At 35.5% G+C, this 16,659-nt stretch overlaps 2 protein-coding genes and 1 pseudogene across 3 annotated transcripts; 1 reads left to right on the top strand and 2 right to left on the bottom strand.

The window, feature by feature from the left end:
- Positions 1–570: 570 nt before the first annotated feature.
- On the bottom strand, positions 571–6,417 carry LOC123201868 (G-type lectin S-receptor-like serine/threonine-protein kinase At4g27290). Of its 2 annotated transcripts, XM_044617434.1 has the most exons (7): positions 4,560–6,406; positions 4,346–4,468; positions 3,415–3,572; positions 3,117–3,327; positions 2,777–3,014; positions 2,541–2,691; positions 1,941–2,439 (listed from the first exon to the last, which is right to left on the bottom strand). In XM_044617434.1, exons 1-7 carry the CDS (start codon positions 5,839–5,841, stop codon positions 2,134–2,136), a joined length of 2,469 nt encoding a protein of 822 aa, XP_044473369.1. In that variant the 5' UTR covers positions 5,842–6,406; the 3' UTR covers positions 1,941–2,133. The 2 variants fall into 2 exon arrangements, with proteins under 2 accessions (XP_044473370.1, XP_044473369.1); XM_044617435.1 differs by lacking the exons at positions 1,941–2,439; positions 2,541–2,691 and adding an exon at positions 571–914 and having other exon boundaries at positions 4,560–6,417.
- A 4,560-nt stretch (positions 6,418–10,977) lies between these two features.
- On the top strand, positions 10,978–15,276 carry LOC123201866 (G-type lectin S-receptor-like serine/threonine-protein kinase At4g27290). Its single transcript, XM_044617433.1, has 7 exons — positions 10,978–12,378; positions 12,605–12,739; positions 12,915–13,072; positions 13,185–13,395; positions 13,491–13,728; positions 13,993–14,143; positions 14,217–15,276. The coding sequence occupies exons 1-7, from the start codon at positions 11,103–11,105 to the stop codon at positions 14,517–14,519; spliced, it is 2,472 nt and encodes an 823-aa protein (XP_044473368.1). The 5' UTR covers positions 10,978–11,102; the 3' UTR covers positions 14,520–15,276.
- Positions 15,161–16,446, bottom strand: LOC123201717 (annotated as a pseudogene).
- Between the last annotated feature and the right edge of the window lie 213 nt (positions 16,447–16,659).

The raw sequence follows: 16,659 nt of genomic DNA, 5'->3' as shown, positions 1-16,659 counted from the left end.
CTCTCAGTCGTGCTCTCACTAAATGGACGCACTCTCAATCCTTTTTCTTTAGGTTTAGTTTACGTTTTTTGTTTTTTAAATTTTTTCTTAGTCGGCAAAGTTTGGTTTAGTTTATGTTTCAGGTCTTTGACTCTTTGTATGTAAATGGAATGGAAGAAAAGTTAAACACATAAGTTGCAGAGGCAATCCACAAATAGTGTCATTTCTTCTAACTTAAGAAAATTTTTGCATTTAAGAGAGCTTGTGTTCGGGCTCACGAGCCGAGCTTGGCTTGCTCAGCCCTTGTTCAGGTTCGGGATTGGGAACGCAGATGAGCTCTAATAAGGTCTTGGTACTACCAGTTTTAATGGGATTGAGTCTGTTTGCAACCCACACAACAGTTTTAATGGAGATTTTCTTGTACCAAATTCCTAAGTAACGATTCTTGGTACCACCAGGACTGAACAAAGCCAAGCTCAAAGGTTCCACCTGTGGAAACAAAGGTTCTGCCATCACCTAGAGATTGGGGTGAACTAATGTTGTCAGGTGCATATGAACATTCAAAAAAGATTAGCAGCAACGGATAGCTGTTGAGCAGTAAAGAAAGAATATCCATTGTTTCCAAGACTTAGAGCTCTCTGTACAATTCACTGACAAATACTTAACTCGACATAGAAGATTCACTGCTTGAATTCAGTCCAGAGAAGAAACCCTCAACAATAGTGACTTTCTGATTAAAATACAACAAATTATGTTACCACTGGAAGAAAGCCTCTAAATCAGATGCTTGACATATTTGTATAGAGTATGCAGAGCATCACCCATATCTTCATTTCAGTTTTCAGTAAAAGTAAATAAAATAGTTGTTCTACCGAAATTTGTTTCAGTTGCAGGATGTTCAGAAATGAAAGCTCCATATAAAAAGTTGGTAAGCACTGCATTCGGAAAAAAAAAATGTTATTCTTTAGAGGAATTCAGCCTTAATCACAGATGTGTATAAATTAATCATCAAACCTGGTCAATTGAAGTCAAAGAATGGCATTTCAAAAGACTACAGCCTTAAAGAGTTGAAGTTTTATCATGTAAACATGATTAGTTGGTACCTTCAATGTATCAACATGACCAATATGCAAATCCCAGAAACCACTACCATTCCGTGCAGAAAGAAATAGAAACTGCATTGGCCAAACAAATGACTTAATCTTGTGCCACTTTCAGTAAATTTTTGGTCTAAAAAATCCCAGAAACCCTGACTCAATTCCTCTGTGGGGTTTCTGAAAAATTCCACCTTAGGTGGGAAATTCTGTATGGCACCATAACTTTACTTTTCCACAAGAGATGTAACATTAGCTAAACATCATTAAACAATAGAATACCTTTTTGTGAAGAGGCACAACTCAGTCAACAATATTCTCAAGTGAATACAGATTTATAATTGTGTCACCAATTAAAGGCCTTTTCAAGGCAAAGACTTTATTCTAAGGACAATATTGTGCAATGCAGATTGCAAAAACACAAGCTAGAAGTTTAGAATAACATAATGTAAGACCCTAGACAATCTACTTCTGCTCTGTATTTGTTATAACCTGACCATCCAGCTTTCCCAGAAAGCCAAAACTCACACAGAAATTTTCTTAGCTTTTCATGGCAATAGAACCATAACTAATTACATTCAAACACCTAATGGCAGTTTAATAGACAAATGTTAATATATTTGAAACCAAACTCGCGATTTAATAGACTAATGTTAATATATTCTTCTTTTCTTAATACTCCAATGTGTTTGGTCAGCTGAAATGTATCCATAAGGTTATAGTTGATCTACCTTAGTGAAATATGGATCAATAAGGTTCCCTAAGAGAAGAAATTGTAAATAACCATAAATCGCAGATTGTTAGTCATATTCATGTGCCAGCAAGTACACTAATCTCCAAAAGCACATTCAACTTTCTGGAAACAAATACAGTTTGAAAATGAATTTCATTCCTCCAATCTTGTACCTTTATTCTCACACCGATATCTTATAATAAATATAGAACTATGCGAGTGTCATAGGTGAGATGTTTGCTAATGACTCAAAAATACAAACACCCACGTCTGTAGATATTATACAAAGTATAAATAATGTGGAATTGGACATATACAGTTAGAAAACTATCGAGCCTCCAAAAGTGAGATAGTAATTTCATTCTTTGATGTTAATCCAGAATCGCCTGATGAAAGGCCTGGCTCAAGTAAATTCCTGTCCATCAAGAAACCAGGTTGTTTTGGCGGAGGCAATACATTATCACTACCAAGCATCACAACTATAGATGACATGTTTGGCCTGTCCACAGGATACTGTTGCACACATAATAGACTAACGTGGATGCATCTTATCACTTCTGAAATATTGCAAGATTCTCCTAACACTGGATCAATCAATTCGAAAGGTTTGTCTTCATTCCATAGTTTCCATGCCTAAAACAAATAAAAACCCTTCTGTCATTTACGATTTATTGATCCAAATTTGATCAAAAGTTGAGACTTCCATTTTAAGTAATATAACGTTTTTCACTTACATAACCTATAAGGTTGAGACTATTCTCTGAATGATAGAGCCCTCTATTTTTCACCCCACTTATGACCTCCAACAATAAAATGCCAAAACTAAACACATCAGATTTAGTAGAGAACATTCCATCGCTAGCGTATTCTGGTGCCATATAACCACTGTTGAAGAAATTTGCAAAAAACATATTGTTTCATTAGTGGGTGAAAGTGAAATATAAAGATGTCAAGACAATATTACACTTACTATGTTCCAACCACTCTTTTTGTGCTCCCTTCTGTTTGATTTCCAAAGAATGTTTTGGCCAAACCAAAGTCTGAAATCTTCGGGTTCATCTCATGATCAAGTAATACATTACTCGCCTTAAGATCTCTATGTATAATCCGCAGTCTAGAATCTTGATGCAGATAGAGAAGACCCCTTGCAATCCCGCAGATAATGTGGAAACGCTTAGGCCAGTCTAATAGCTTACGTCCTTTTTTATCTGGCAAGTATATTCAGGTTAGTATGGTATCTAGCTTGAAGTTTCAAGGCTAGTAAATGACTACACTAAACTTGTAAGGATCATAATTTTAGGGATGCTGACCAAATATGAAGTTGTCCAGACTCTTGTTGGGCATGAATTCATATATCAACAATTTCTCCACTCCTTGAATACAACAACCAAGAAGCTTTACAAGATTTCTGTGCTGTAGTTTGGCAATCAGTATAACTTCATTTTTGAACTCATTTAATCCTTGCCCAGAAATCGCGGAAAGCCTCTTGACAGCAATTTCGTGTCCATCCTCTAGTTTTCCCTGAAAACAGATACAAGAAATTACTTGTGCTTTTCGAAATAAGATCAGTACTTTTTCAACCATTTCAATAATGTGTAGCAGATTTACATGGTAAACAGGTCCAAATCCACCTTCTCCAAGCTTGTTGTTGATTGAGAAGTTATCGGTGGCATCGATAATTGTAGCCAACTCAAACAATGGCAACTCCAAGTTTTCTTGTTGATCTTCATTTTGGTTATCGTTTTCCATGTTGATTTCTGTTTTCTCTGAAATAATGGACATATTAATTACAAGTAATGAGGTTATGAACTCCGTTTAATAAACATTAAATGCCATGAAACAACTATGCTGTTATTTTATTAGGAAGTGAATAACAAAATTACAAATGACGATGAACATCCTCCAAAAATAGACAAATGCCTCAATAATGAAAGACATGAATATATAACTCCTTGTATTATGACTTGTAACAACTCAGAATAAGTTTAGTAGAAGTACATAATATAGCGTCCAAAATCTGGTTGCTGCAAAGGGCATAACAGATTAATCAGAGCACCAGAAAAAACATAACAGCATGCCCCAGAAACACACCAGCGAATGGCACACAGAAAGCACCAGGAAATTAACCAAAGCTCCTTAGACTTCAAAAATCCCCACAATTGCCGAAAATCGCCAGAAGAAAAAATAAAAATAGAAACATATCATTTCAACCAAAGTAGCAAATATGCACCCATTCCATATAACATCAAAATTCTTGTTTACAGCAAATTAACAGTAAATACTAGAGTTAAGTTATTTGGAATGGATATATATTTCTCAAAGTATATTAAAATGCAAATTCACAAACTTTCATTTCGCATTTGGTATTACACCTTACTGATGGCGTTCACAAAGAAGTCAAATTGAAAATTAGATGGTGATAAGTCTCAGCCATGCTCTATTAGCAAACAGTTGGATGGAAGAAAATTGATCCCACTCATCTTATGTTGATAGAAAACAAAGTACCAAAGATTTCTGAAGGCAAACAGAGTAACTTTACCTGATGTTTTCTTCTGCCTCCTCCTGTAAATGAGGTAACCAAGTACAAGCACAAGCACCCCAGCAACTACACCAATTGTAAATAAAATTATTACCAATGCCTTCTTCGTTCCGTCATTCGACCCTGAGAAACAGTTTGGATGTAGTCAAGGAAATTAATCAACAATAATAAACCAAAGAAAATCCATGTAAAACAAATATGATTAAGCCAATACCTAGTTTTGAAGCAGACATCCGAATGTACAAGTCCTGCCCATCAACTATCATCTGTCTCATGTCAATCAAATCACCAAACCACATAGTGCAGCCACTGCTGGCTCCTTTAATGTTTGAATTTGCGTATGCCATACAAGAAGAGTTCTGTAAGCATTTCACCTCACATTCCTTGAGGTTCATACTAGCATTAACCCAAGAATGATTAGCATCTGGCAATTTCAGCCCCTCAAATTTGATAAAACCATCTATTGTTGACAAGTTCAATGGTTTATTCCGCACACATCCAAGTGACCAGTCCACATTTCCTGGTGATCTAGGTGTGAACCCTTCTAAACACTGGCAAATAGGAGAATCACTGATAATACAAACTCCATAGGGACCACAAAGTCCATAATCGTCACATTTATCTCTTGGCACAGTGTCATAAAGACGCCAACTTTGAGTTGTTTCAATCCAAGTGAGTCTATCACGTTGATACTCAGTTTGGTTCATAACAATCCTGAAGATCACCGAATCATCTGTGACATTATATGTATAGTACAACTCATTTTCACTAGATACAAAGCTGAAAACATAAACCGGATCGGGCCTCATATTTAGTGCGCCACTCAATCTCAGGCCATTCCAGGGGCCACTCCTGTAGAATTTGGTTGAGCCTTTCCACATAACCAACTCAGGATTTTGTTGTGGTACCAATTCCCAAATAAAGTCTCCAGGAGAGGGGTCATCAGGGCTGTTCCAAGACGTTAAACGCCGCTCAAACCCAGTCCTTAAATCCCATCCAAGCTTCATTCCTGGAAGCAGAGTATCAGATGGATAGTCAAAACTTTGCCACAAATAATTAGTCTCCGAATTCCCATCTTGTTCATCTCTCAGGACAAGATTTCCTGTATCTAGTAGCTGAAGTACTACCCCGGAACTTGATGCTTGTTTTGTAAAATTTGCAAACCAAACTACACTTGTGTTCTGGCCCAGTAAAACAGGATTACCAGAGCTGTTTATCATCAACAAACCGGATGAATCATTGATGGGATTGAGTCTATTGGCAACCCAAACAACAGTTTTAACTGGGATATCCTTGTACCATATTCCTAAATAACGATTGGGGTTATTACCAGGACTGAAGAAACCAAGCTCAAAGGTTCCGCCATTTGAAATCAAGGTGGTGCCACTAGCATCACTGATAGACTGTGATGAATTAATAGTATCAGCCGCATGGGAGAATTCCAAGAATAAAAATAGAAACTTAGAACTGATGAACATAAAGCAAAGAATATTCATTGTTGCCTGCAGCTTCCGTCACAAAGAAGCTCCCTTAAGCAAGTTACACATAAGGAACACCATAAACAAAAACAATATCTCTATCTAGAATGACATTGACATAAAGAAAATTATTTACGGCAGCTTTTTCCTGGTTTTTGTTGGAACATAGAGACAGGTGGTTGAATTTCAAAACTCCACGAAAATGACTTACACCATGATACGATATTGACTTGGCTTCGACAAAAGGCCTCATCCCTAGAGCCCCGGCAAATGAATTTCAAAACTCCACGCAAATCATTTCTGTTAGTTGATACCCATAATTTTTTAAATAGTATAATAAACCTAGCTCCCACCAGGATCAATTTTTTACGATCGGTCTATGTTGCAGACTTTCTATCTTTCTAGGGCCAAGGACTTATTCCCACCCGAGGTTTAGTCCATTCAAAAATTCCCACCACGTTGACCTCACTTCCTGCCTCCCCTGCATCACACAGTTTAAACCGCCGTTGTGAGGCCTTAGCATCTGATACTGCAGTTCACAATTAAATGTATTATTTTTATCAGTTACATTCAATCGAAGTTCTAAATCATGTATTCGGTAAAATTTTCTTTCAAAATAACTCACTTGATTTGTTTGAGGAGGGCTGTAATTACCAGATTGGTTTGAATATAAGGCAGGGTTGGGGCTTTTGATAACATCTACGAGACTTGGAGCAGTCTTAGAGGCAGGGCCGGAACCAGCCCCATTAAGGATAGGCTCAGGCCTATCCTTCAAGCCAAAATTTCTTTAATAAAATTGGGTTAGGCCCACCCTTAGTTAAATCTTCATTAGCCTGTTTCTTTCCAAATTTCTTAAGAAATACTGTAAAGTATTTCTTAATAACTATGTATCAAATATGCACTGTATAGGTGTCCACTGCTTCTAAAATTCCAAAGTTTGGCTTACAAGCAGCCAGCCAAGCTAGCATTTTTTAAATAAAAATGGGTCAGGATCACCTTATTTCAATTCCATTCCTTAGCTTATTTTGTAAACCCGTTCTTTCAATTCGATTTTTTAACTGTGGATGATGATCTACACTTAGGTGAAATCCTTTAACTCTAGAATTTTATTCTATGAACTATTGTAAATTTTATCTTCTTGGAATAGGTTATTTAGTGAGTTCTATGATCAAAATATCTTGACATGTTAAAAGTTTTATCTTTATATATCGTTGGAAGGTTTTAAACTCATGCTTTATTGGACACTTCTCACATTTATAACTCAAGTTGTTCTTTGGGATTATGCACAATTTTTTTGGTTGATATTTTGATTATAAGAAATACTATGTGTATTGATTTTGAGTACACACTTATACGTGTCATCATAAAATTGGGTGTTACTTTGTTTTTAATTTAAAATCATCCAATCACATGATAATACAAATAAAGTGTATATCTATTTGTGTATTCAAAGTTGGTACATATAATTTTATTATAAAATTAAACATAAGTTCAATAAAAAGTAAGATTTACATGTAGTATAGCTAAACTTTTGTTAAGTGTTTGGTAAATAATGATGGAATCGCGAAGACCACCCTTAACAAAAATCCTAGTTCTGCTACTATTAGGAAGAGCAATAAGATCTTCATCATGGTTGTTGTAGATGTTGTTGCATTTGAAGCCTTCGTTACTCATCTTCAACCTTATAAGAACTTAACATGCACAAGGCTTGAAGTAGTCTTATAAATTGATCTCATCTTTGTCGATTTATTTAGACAAAAATAATTTATCTTCATCTAGATGAAGACTCGTTTTCTCCAATAAAGATGAGTCCAAAAGAAGGGAGAGAGAGGGTCAGAGAATGCTAGTTGTTGGAGAGGGAGAGAATATGTCGAAAAATTGAAATCCTTGGATGGAGGGAGGGAGGGAGGGAGGGGGGGGGTGTTGAATGTAACTTTTTAAAGTTTAATCTTCAAGGAAAATTGTTAATTTTAAGAGTTTATATAGGAATATGAGCTAAATTTTTATTTTTTTAGCATCACTCATTGAATGGCGATTTTACCTTAGAATTAACAGATTTTATTAACTTTAACAGCTCATGAATGGATATTTGAGTTTTTGAAACTTTACAGATGAGAGTTTGAGAAAACACTAAACCTTGGGTGAGAATAAGTCTTTTGGCCTATCATTGCACTGTTATTTTCTTATACTACACTCATATAAATAATAATATCGTGAATGTAGATATTCTAATTATCGAATCGAATCATATTAAAAATCTTGTGTTTAATAAATTTTTTTACTTATTTCTATTTCTTCTCTTAAACATTGCAGTCGATTAATTTGAATCTTTCTAGATTCTGATAACTATTACTTAATTGATCTTATGTAAGACTGAAAATTGCATTACAAGTAATATCATCAGCACTTTGAATCAAGTTAAGCAACATCTGAAATGAGATAAAATGCCAGTAAAGAATTAAAATGAAGTGATATTCATGAAGTGGTGGAAAGTTGAGTTGTCATGAACTGAATTTTATACCTCCCCCTATTATTATTAGCCAAGAAGTGGTTCAGGTGAAAGGTTTGTCGTGTGTAAACATTATAGTAGGTCATGTCAAGTTAGTTTTGACATAGTCCACGATATTTAAGGATTGGGTTATATTTAATAGGCCAAACGGGCTTGGCCTATCCACTAAAATATAAAGGCCTGTGGTTTAGGTCATGTCTTTATGAATAATAAAATTATATATTTTTTAATATTCTAAATTTTTTATTATTTTTAATGGGTTGTACCGAGCTGACTTGCAGGTCTTGCCCCAAGGGTCTAACACAGCCTGTATTTTCCGTGGGTCAGGCACAAATTGCGATTTTGTGGGCTGTGCACCCTCAGGCCTTGCCAACAATGGGGGCCTAGGCCGGCCAACCGGCTGTGCTGCCATGTCTAGCCATGTGCTTATAGGATCAATGAGAAACTAGACTGGAAAATGACACTCTTTTGGATCTTTCCAAAACAGGAAATTAGTGGTTCTGCATAATTCCTGATTTTTTGAAGTAGGTTTCGAATGAGAAACTGAAATCTCAGGTCAATCTCCAAATGGAATGATCAAAGAGGAAAAGGGCCAAGGACTTGACTTTTGGGTATGGTGATTGGTCTTCCATGTATGAGCCACACAAGCTAAAGAACCCAACAACCCCACCCCATCGCAAACATAGATCTGGCCACAGAAAGAGGCAACTGTAATTTTCTGTATCAACCTCTTTGTCTCCTGGGAAAATCCTTATATTCTTCGGGATTGATCTCGTTCTTTGCGCATTCAATTATTAGTGCGTTTAGACTACGATAAATAAATGTGGATTGATGATGATAGTCATTGAATTTTCTAGCGGAGACTTTAGAAAGCATAATTTGCCAGTCTGGTTGACTTCTGGAAGCCTTTCGGGGAGGCTCATTAGGTCCCAGGCCATGAACTACTTTACTTTTCAGCGGAGACTTTGGAAAGCATAATTTGCTGGTATGGTTGATTTCTGGAAGCCTTTCGCAGAGGCTTATTAGGTCCCAGGCCATGAACTACTTTACTTTCCAGTATATTGTGGGAGCTACTTTCGGCTGGTTGGATCTCTCGGACTAGAAGCTCTACATGTCCAAAGAGTAATACCATTTGTAACCAGTTTCGAATATCCAATTAAATAGGTAGATGATAAATCATCATATGAGTGAGTGTTAAATTATCATCATTTTAAAGTAAATCATTCTTATTTGAATACCCAATTGGATATGAGTAATTGCTATCCAACTATATGAATATTTTATTATTTTTTCCCTTGGAGGAACTGATTTTCCTTTAAATACAAAACTCTCTTTTGCTGAGAAGTAGTTCCATGAATTTAATTTTCAATGCATGAAAGTTAAATATGGTGTCAATTAAACAATGAGAAATAAGAGTGATCTTTTATCTCTAGCACAGCGTTAAGTGAAATTACGATACTGACTTCTAGGAGTACTTTTTATATTTTGAGTAGTGTTATGTGTACAAATAATAATATATCATTATGTGATTGGATAATTTAAAATTAGAGATAAAACAACATTAAACCGCATGGTGACATATTAATATTTATGCACTAAATTGTGCATCTAGTTTTATTGTTTATGTTTTATTATAATAACCACATAAGTCAGATGCCAAGAGTCATTACTTAAGAACCCAATGCATACAAGACAGTTCGTATTATTGGTTCGTATTTATGTCATGTTAGCTTGAGTTTTGGATTAGAAACCTTAAACCCTAATTTAATTTGAATTAGAATTGTAATAAAATTTTTAACCTTAACTCATTCTGAAAAAATATTAGGGTTGACTTAATACAATCAAAACTGAGCCGATATTATTAATTATTTCTACCTTTTTGAGTATTTTTAGCACTTTTATTTCTTTCCAAAATTAGTCTAACCTACTATTAAAAAAACACATAACATAAAACAAACTTGACCTTATTTACAAGTGGTTAAAAATTGCATACCAACATCTTTTAAAACTAGTTAATAATCTTAATAACAAATATCATTTTTACTATAAAAATAAAATACATTTTAAAATAAAAATAAAAAAATAATTTGAGTAATTACAACCAAATGTAATAAATAAAAATTTCAACTAATGTTAATATATTTTTCTTGAACATGGTTTTAATTAGTCTTTAACAAATAACATTTCTTTAAACATTCAAATTAATTTGAGTTTATTCAAAAAACTTTCATGTAAATCCAAACAGGACCCCATTATGTTTTAAGTCATGTCAAGTTAACCCAAATAAAATTCGTATAAAAAAAAAACATCACACTAACTTTTTTTTTTTGTATCGTGTCAAATTGAACTAACCTAATGTTATTAGTTTTATATTCATGTAAATAATATTGGCTCTCAATTACATTATGAAATTTTTTATGTGATATGCTATCATTTTACCTCAACCTAAAGAATTGAGGGGTTTTTAGATGGTTGATCCTGTTGTTAGTCAATCTCTCTTTTGTCAATTTTCAAAGACAAGTTATAATGACCGGAACTCATTGCAGCTGAAAAAATAGAAAAATACAAATTGATTGACCGATGATTATGATTGGACTGAGTATACCATAAAACGCTATACTTGCAAAAAGAAAAAGATTGATTGTTTAAATACTAGTCAGAAAATTGAACCATTACCCACCAAATCAAATTCATTTGTTGCAGATCAATGTCCTTGCCCAACTTAGGCAACCGATGAAGTTCTGTTGAAGCTGGTGATAAACTAAGTAGCATGAAGGTCTCAGTAGCAGGCTTTGTTGTCTTTCTCATATATTTCATTTCATTCTTTTTCTCAAGAAGCTGTTCAGCAGGAGACACTCTTGATGCAAATCAATCACTGAAAGATGGTGATACCATAGTGTCTGCAGAAGGAACTTTTGAGATGGGATTTTTTAACCCTGGAAAATCCCAGAAACTTTTCTTGGGAATATGGTACAAGAAAATAGCTACAGGGACCGTAGTTTGGGTTGCCAACAGAGGTATTCCTCTCAATGATTCAGCAGGGGTGCTCACGTTTTCCGATAAAGGAAATCTTGTGCTTGTCAATGGTACAAATAGCACCATCTGGTCTTCCACGTTATCAAGATCAACAACCAATCCTGTTGCAAGACTTTTGGATACAGGAAATCTTGTTGTGGCTGATGTAAATGACCCTAGAAACTTCTTGTGGCAGAGTTTTGACTACCCTGGTAGCACATTTCTGGCAGGCATGAAGGCAGGCATAGACTTGCGCACCGGCCTGAAAAGAGACCTGACATCCTGGAAGAGCCCAGATGATCCTTCTGTAGGTGAATATTCGAACCGGCTTCATACTGGTGGAGTACCTCAGTTTCTTTTATGGAAGGGTTCAGTTTTGAGGTTCAGGTCTGGTCCATGGAATGGTCTCAGGTTTAGTGGCATGCCAAACTTAAAACCCAACCACATATACACATTTGAATTTGTTTTCAATGATGAGGAAATATACTACAAGTATGAACTGATTAACAGCTCAGTTGTTACAAGAATGGAGTTGAATTCTGATGGAGCCCTGCGTCGATATATATGGATTGATAGAACTCAGGAATGGAACCTGTACTTAGGAGCATCCATGGATGATTGTGACAGGTATGCCTTGTGTGGTGCATATGGCAGTTGCGATATAAACAATTCTCCTACATGTGGGTGCTTGAAGGGATTTGTGCCGAAATTCCCTGAAGAATGGGTTGCAGCCGATTGGTCTAATGGATGTGTGCGGAAGGTCTCTTTGGATTGCCGGGAAGGGGAAGATTTTCTGAAATATAGTGGCGTTAAGCTGCCTGACACACAGCAGTCTTGGTACAACAAGACCATGAACCTTGAAGAATGCAAGCAGGTGTGTTTGAAGAACTGCTCATGTACTGCATATGCCAGTATGGATATCAGTGGAGGAGGCAGTGGATGCATACTTTGGTTCAATGAGCTGATTGACATTAGACAGTATAATGAAAATGGGCAAGACATTTACATAAGATTAGCTGCCTCAGAAATAGGTAATACATTCATGCATTCAAAACTATATGCACTCAACTTTAAGTATTCAGTTGGGTACCCACATATTTCAATCATCATGTGATTAAGTAATTTTAAATTGAAGATAAAATAATATCCAATCACATAATGACACATTATCTGGGTAGTCAATTAGGTGCTTAAAACTGGTGCACATAACATTACTCTCCATGCTAATGACATTTTTCACTGTATTTGGCTATGCAGCTGCATACAGAAGTTCCATAGGCAAAGAAAGGATGAGGAAGATAATCATCCCTGTATTATCCTCTATGATAGTTTTCCTAGGTCTTTTCCTGATCTTTATTGTCTGGAAGAAAGGGAAGAAACGTAAGAGAAAAGGTAATTCCTCCTCTTGATTTCTCAGACATCATTAAAGGATAAGAAAATTTATCATGTTATTTCCACTAATTTGTGGCAAACTTTCTGTGTTTTTCTCCTTTTTGTTAAAATGAGTGAACATGAAGAAAATTTTACTTGCCCTCCTTCCTATGCTCCACTATTGCTAATTTTGTAGGGGCTGTGGTGCTGAATCAAGAACAAAACTTCACTGAAAAAAGAGAGACAGATGATTTAGAGCTACCATTGTTTGATTTTGTTACATTAACTGATGCCACTGATTGTTTTTCAATGAGCAATAAGCTTAGCGAGGGTGGATTTGGACCAGTTTATAAGGTTTTCCCCACATTGTTATATTTTTCTTCTGGGTTTTTCTTCTTCAATCTGCAGAATACATAATTAAGGCTCTAATATTGGCATATGTCACTAACAGGCAATTTTTTTTCAGGGGATATTGAAAGATGGTCAAGAAATAGCTGTGAAGAGGCTTTCAACGACATCAAGACAGGGCATTGATGAATTCAAGAATGAAGTTTCGTTTATCGTTAAACTTCAGCACCGCAACCTGGTGAAGCTTCTCGGTTGCTGCATACACGGAGAGGAAAGGTTGCTGATCTATGAATATATGCCTAACAAAAGCTTGGACTTCTTTATTTTTGGTGTGTTTCTCTCAAGACCCTCATTGGTTTGGCTCCATTTCCCCTATTTGCATAGTTAGCAGCATCATTGTAATTCAATGGAACATCTTGAGCAGATCAAAACAAAAGCAGATTATTGGATTGGCCAAAGCGCTTCAACATTATCAATGGAATTGCACGGGGGCTCCTTTATCTTCATCAAGATTCCAGATTAAGAATTATTCACAGAGATCTAAAGGCGAGCAACATTTTATTAGATAATGATATGAATCCAAAAATTTCGGACTTTGGATTGGCTAGAAGTTTTGGGGAAGATGAATCGGCAGGAAATACAAAGAAAGTGGTTGGAACATAGTAAGCATTCTCAATGAATACTTTATTTTATCTTCAACTTGCTTATTTTCTGATGAATAACTATGTATACAAACAAATCTAACTTATCTACACAACATGAGATGACAGCATGTAACTGGCGATGTAATTGTTTACTTTTTATCTCATTTCAAAGTTATCTAATCACACGCTGTCACATCAAGCTGCATGGATATGTTAGTAAGCTTGTTTGTAAAACTAGTATCACTCTTTTCTTATAGATGTATTCAATTTTCTTCACTGCAGCGGCTATATGTCTCCAGAGTATGCAATTGATGGACTCTTCTCTGTTAAATCAGACGTTTTTAGCTTTGGAGTACTGGTTTTGGAGATAGTCAGTGGGAAGAAAAACAGAGGATTTACTCACTCTGATCACAGGCTCAACCTTCTTGGGCATGTAAGTACATTTCAAATGACATTTCGCTTATGCTCATTTAGTCTCTTCTGAGTCTTGTTTTAAAATTTTTCAGGCTTGGAGACTGTTTAATGATGATAAGTCTGAAGAATTGATCGATGAATCAGTGGACTCATGCAATGTATCTGAAGTTTTGCGTTCGATTCATGTGGGCTTGTTATGTGTGCAACAAAGTCCAGAACATAGACCAAGAATGTCAACTGTGGTTTTGATGTTGAGCAGTGATGTAGCACTGCCTAAGCCGAATAAACCTGGGTTTTATGCAGAAAGGAGTTTGATTGAAGGAGATTCTTCAACAGGCAAGCAAGATGCTTCTTCAACCAATGAAGTAACTGTTACATTGCTGGAGCCCCGATAAAATACAAGCCCTGTTTCAGCCTGTGAAGTTTCAAATATATGTTTTTTTGCATATGCTTCTCTCTCTTTTTTTTTTTTTTTTTTGGTAAGTAATTAATTATAAGGTTTCACAAATGTAATAGAGACTCAAACCCAAAACTTCTCCCTTGAAGTTTTATTTAAGACAACTTTCCATGTAACTAGGCCATGTAATTTGATACTCTGGAATGACGTTATCAGTGGCAGCATCAACTAAACTGTAGACAAAAAGAAAAGCAGCAAGAAGTTCTTTTCGGCTGTGACATCTATAGAACAATAGTGTTGAGTTACTACTCTTGGATCAATATTTGATATGGTGTTACTTTCAAGTTGACCATAAATCAATCTGTTAGAACACCAATATCAATCTGGAGGGTTTACCATAAGTGGCGTAAGAGAAAGAGCAAGGGATCATCACAACAGAGGGACCACAACTGGAATTGGAGAATTCTTCAATAATGAGGAGAGATGTGGCTCAGAGAGGAGAAATAGTCGGTTAGACAAAGGAGATAAAGAGAGGAAAGGAGAGGAAAAAAGAGAGCAGAAAATTTCAGAAGAAAGAGGCAAGAATTGAGGGAGAGTTGCAGCCCTCTTGAATTGTCCTGCTTATTTTGCATTTTCAGTTTATGTAATATGAACCAAATGAGCCATTTTCAATTCCAAGAAGCAGAACCCAACTTGTATTGAATCAATATTGTGAACTTACACAAAAAATCAATACCAGAGTACATTTCCAGAAACAGTCTTTATTCCTAAACTATTCTATTGATTTGCGATTGGCTTGAGTTGCTGCTGTGTTATTGTTTTGCTGGGATTGTTGTGCTGTTGCTTGGGGGCTGCATCTTCTAATACTGGATCCATCAAGTCCAGTGCCCTGTCATTTGTCCACTTATCCCACGCCTTACATCCACAAATGAGAAATTGCATCAGCAAAAATAAGTTTTCTTTTTAAAAAAAGGAAGTTTGAAATAATAAAACTAGGTCTGGTTTTTGTTACTTACATAACACAGAAGATTGAGAGACTCAGACTGATAGAAACCGGTGTTCTTCTTGCCACTAATAATCTCTAGTAACAACACCCCAAAGCTAAAGACATCAGATTTTATTGAGAAGACACCTTCAAGGGCATATTCTGGGGGCATATATCCACTGTAATTCAAAAATCATTGGGGGTAATTAGTTAATTCATGATAAGAATTTCATGCATAACTTAGGTAAAGAGAATTTTTAGGTAGCGGATAGGAATCTTTAAGTTTAGTTGCATCATTTACTTATTAAGTTCCAACAATCCTCTACGTGTTTGCTCGTAGCTTGTCCTCTCCAAATATTATTGCCATTCCAAAATCAGAAATTTTAGGATTCATGTTTTTACCCAAAAATATATTACTAGCTTTCAAATCTCTATGAATAATTTGCAACCTAGAATACTTATGAAGATAGAGAAGTCCTTAAGCAATCCCTTCAATAATTTGAACAAGTATGGTCCAATGTAACGATTTACGCTTCTTATGATCTAATAATTAAATGAGAAAGATATGAGCCAAGAAATTAGTAGACCCCAACAAGAAAACACCGAATAAGTACGATCAAACATGTATATGAAACTGTGAGAAAAGTTTGCTAATAGTTACAAGAGTAAAAATATTATTTAGTCAAAAATATTTAAAAAACTAAAATTAATCATATTCTTCTTTAGTTTTTAAAACTAACTGTTTTTCTCACTCAAAGTTTGAAAAGTCACATTTTCTCCCCTAAAAATTTTTTTTCTCTTTCTCTAATTACAACCCCTTTCTAGCCAACAACCAGCCTTTCCACCCATCTTCTTCTTTAGGACGAAGCATGTCCAATTGAAACAAATCAAAGCGTCCAAAGAAGCACGATGAAGACCCACGAACATCATCCCGCTTCATCGCGCTTTGTCTCTAGAGGATCAATGAGGAGCATATTCATTCCTTATGAATGATGAGGACAAGGAGATGCTCAAGTGGCTGCATGTGTTCAAATAATATATACATTTGGAATCAATCATCAAATTCTAAAAATCCATATAAATGAGTCATCAAACTTCAAATTTATGAGAATCAATCATCAAACCATGATTTTCCCTTGTTCTTTGATATCAC

The sequence above is a fragment of the Mangifera indica genome, chromosome 18 (assembly GCF_011075055.1).
Source record: "Mangifera indica cultivar Alphonso chromosome 18, CATAS_Mindica_2.1, whole genome shotgun sequence".
In the NCBI taxonomy this organism is placed as follows: Eukaryota; Viridiplantae; Streptophyta; class Magnoliopsida; order Sapindales; family Anacardiaceae; genus Mangifera; species Mangifera indica.
This window is presented reverse-complemented; position numbering and strand designations above follow the sequence as displayed.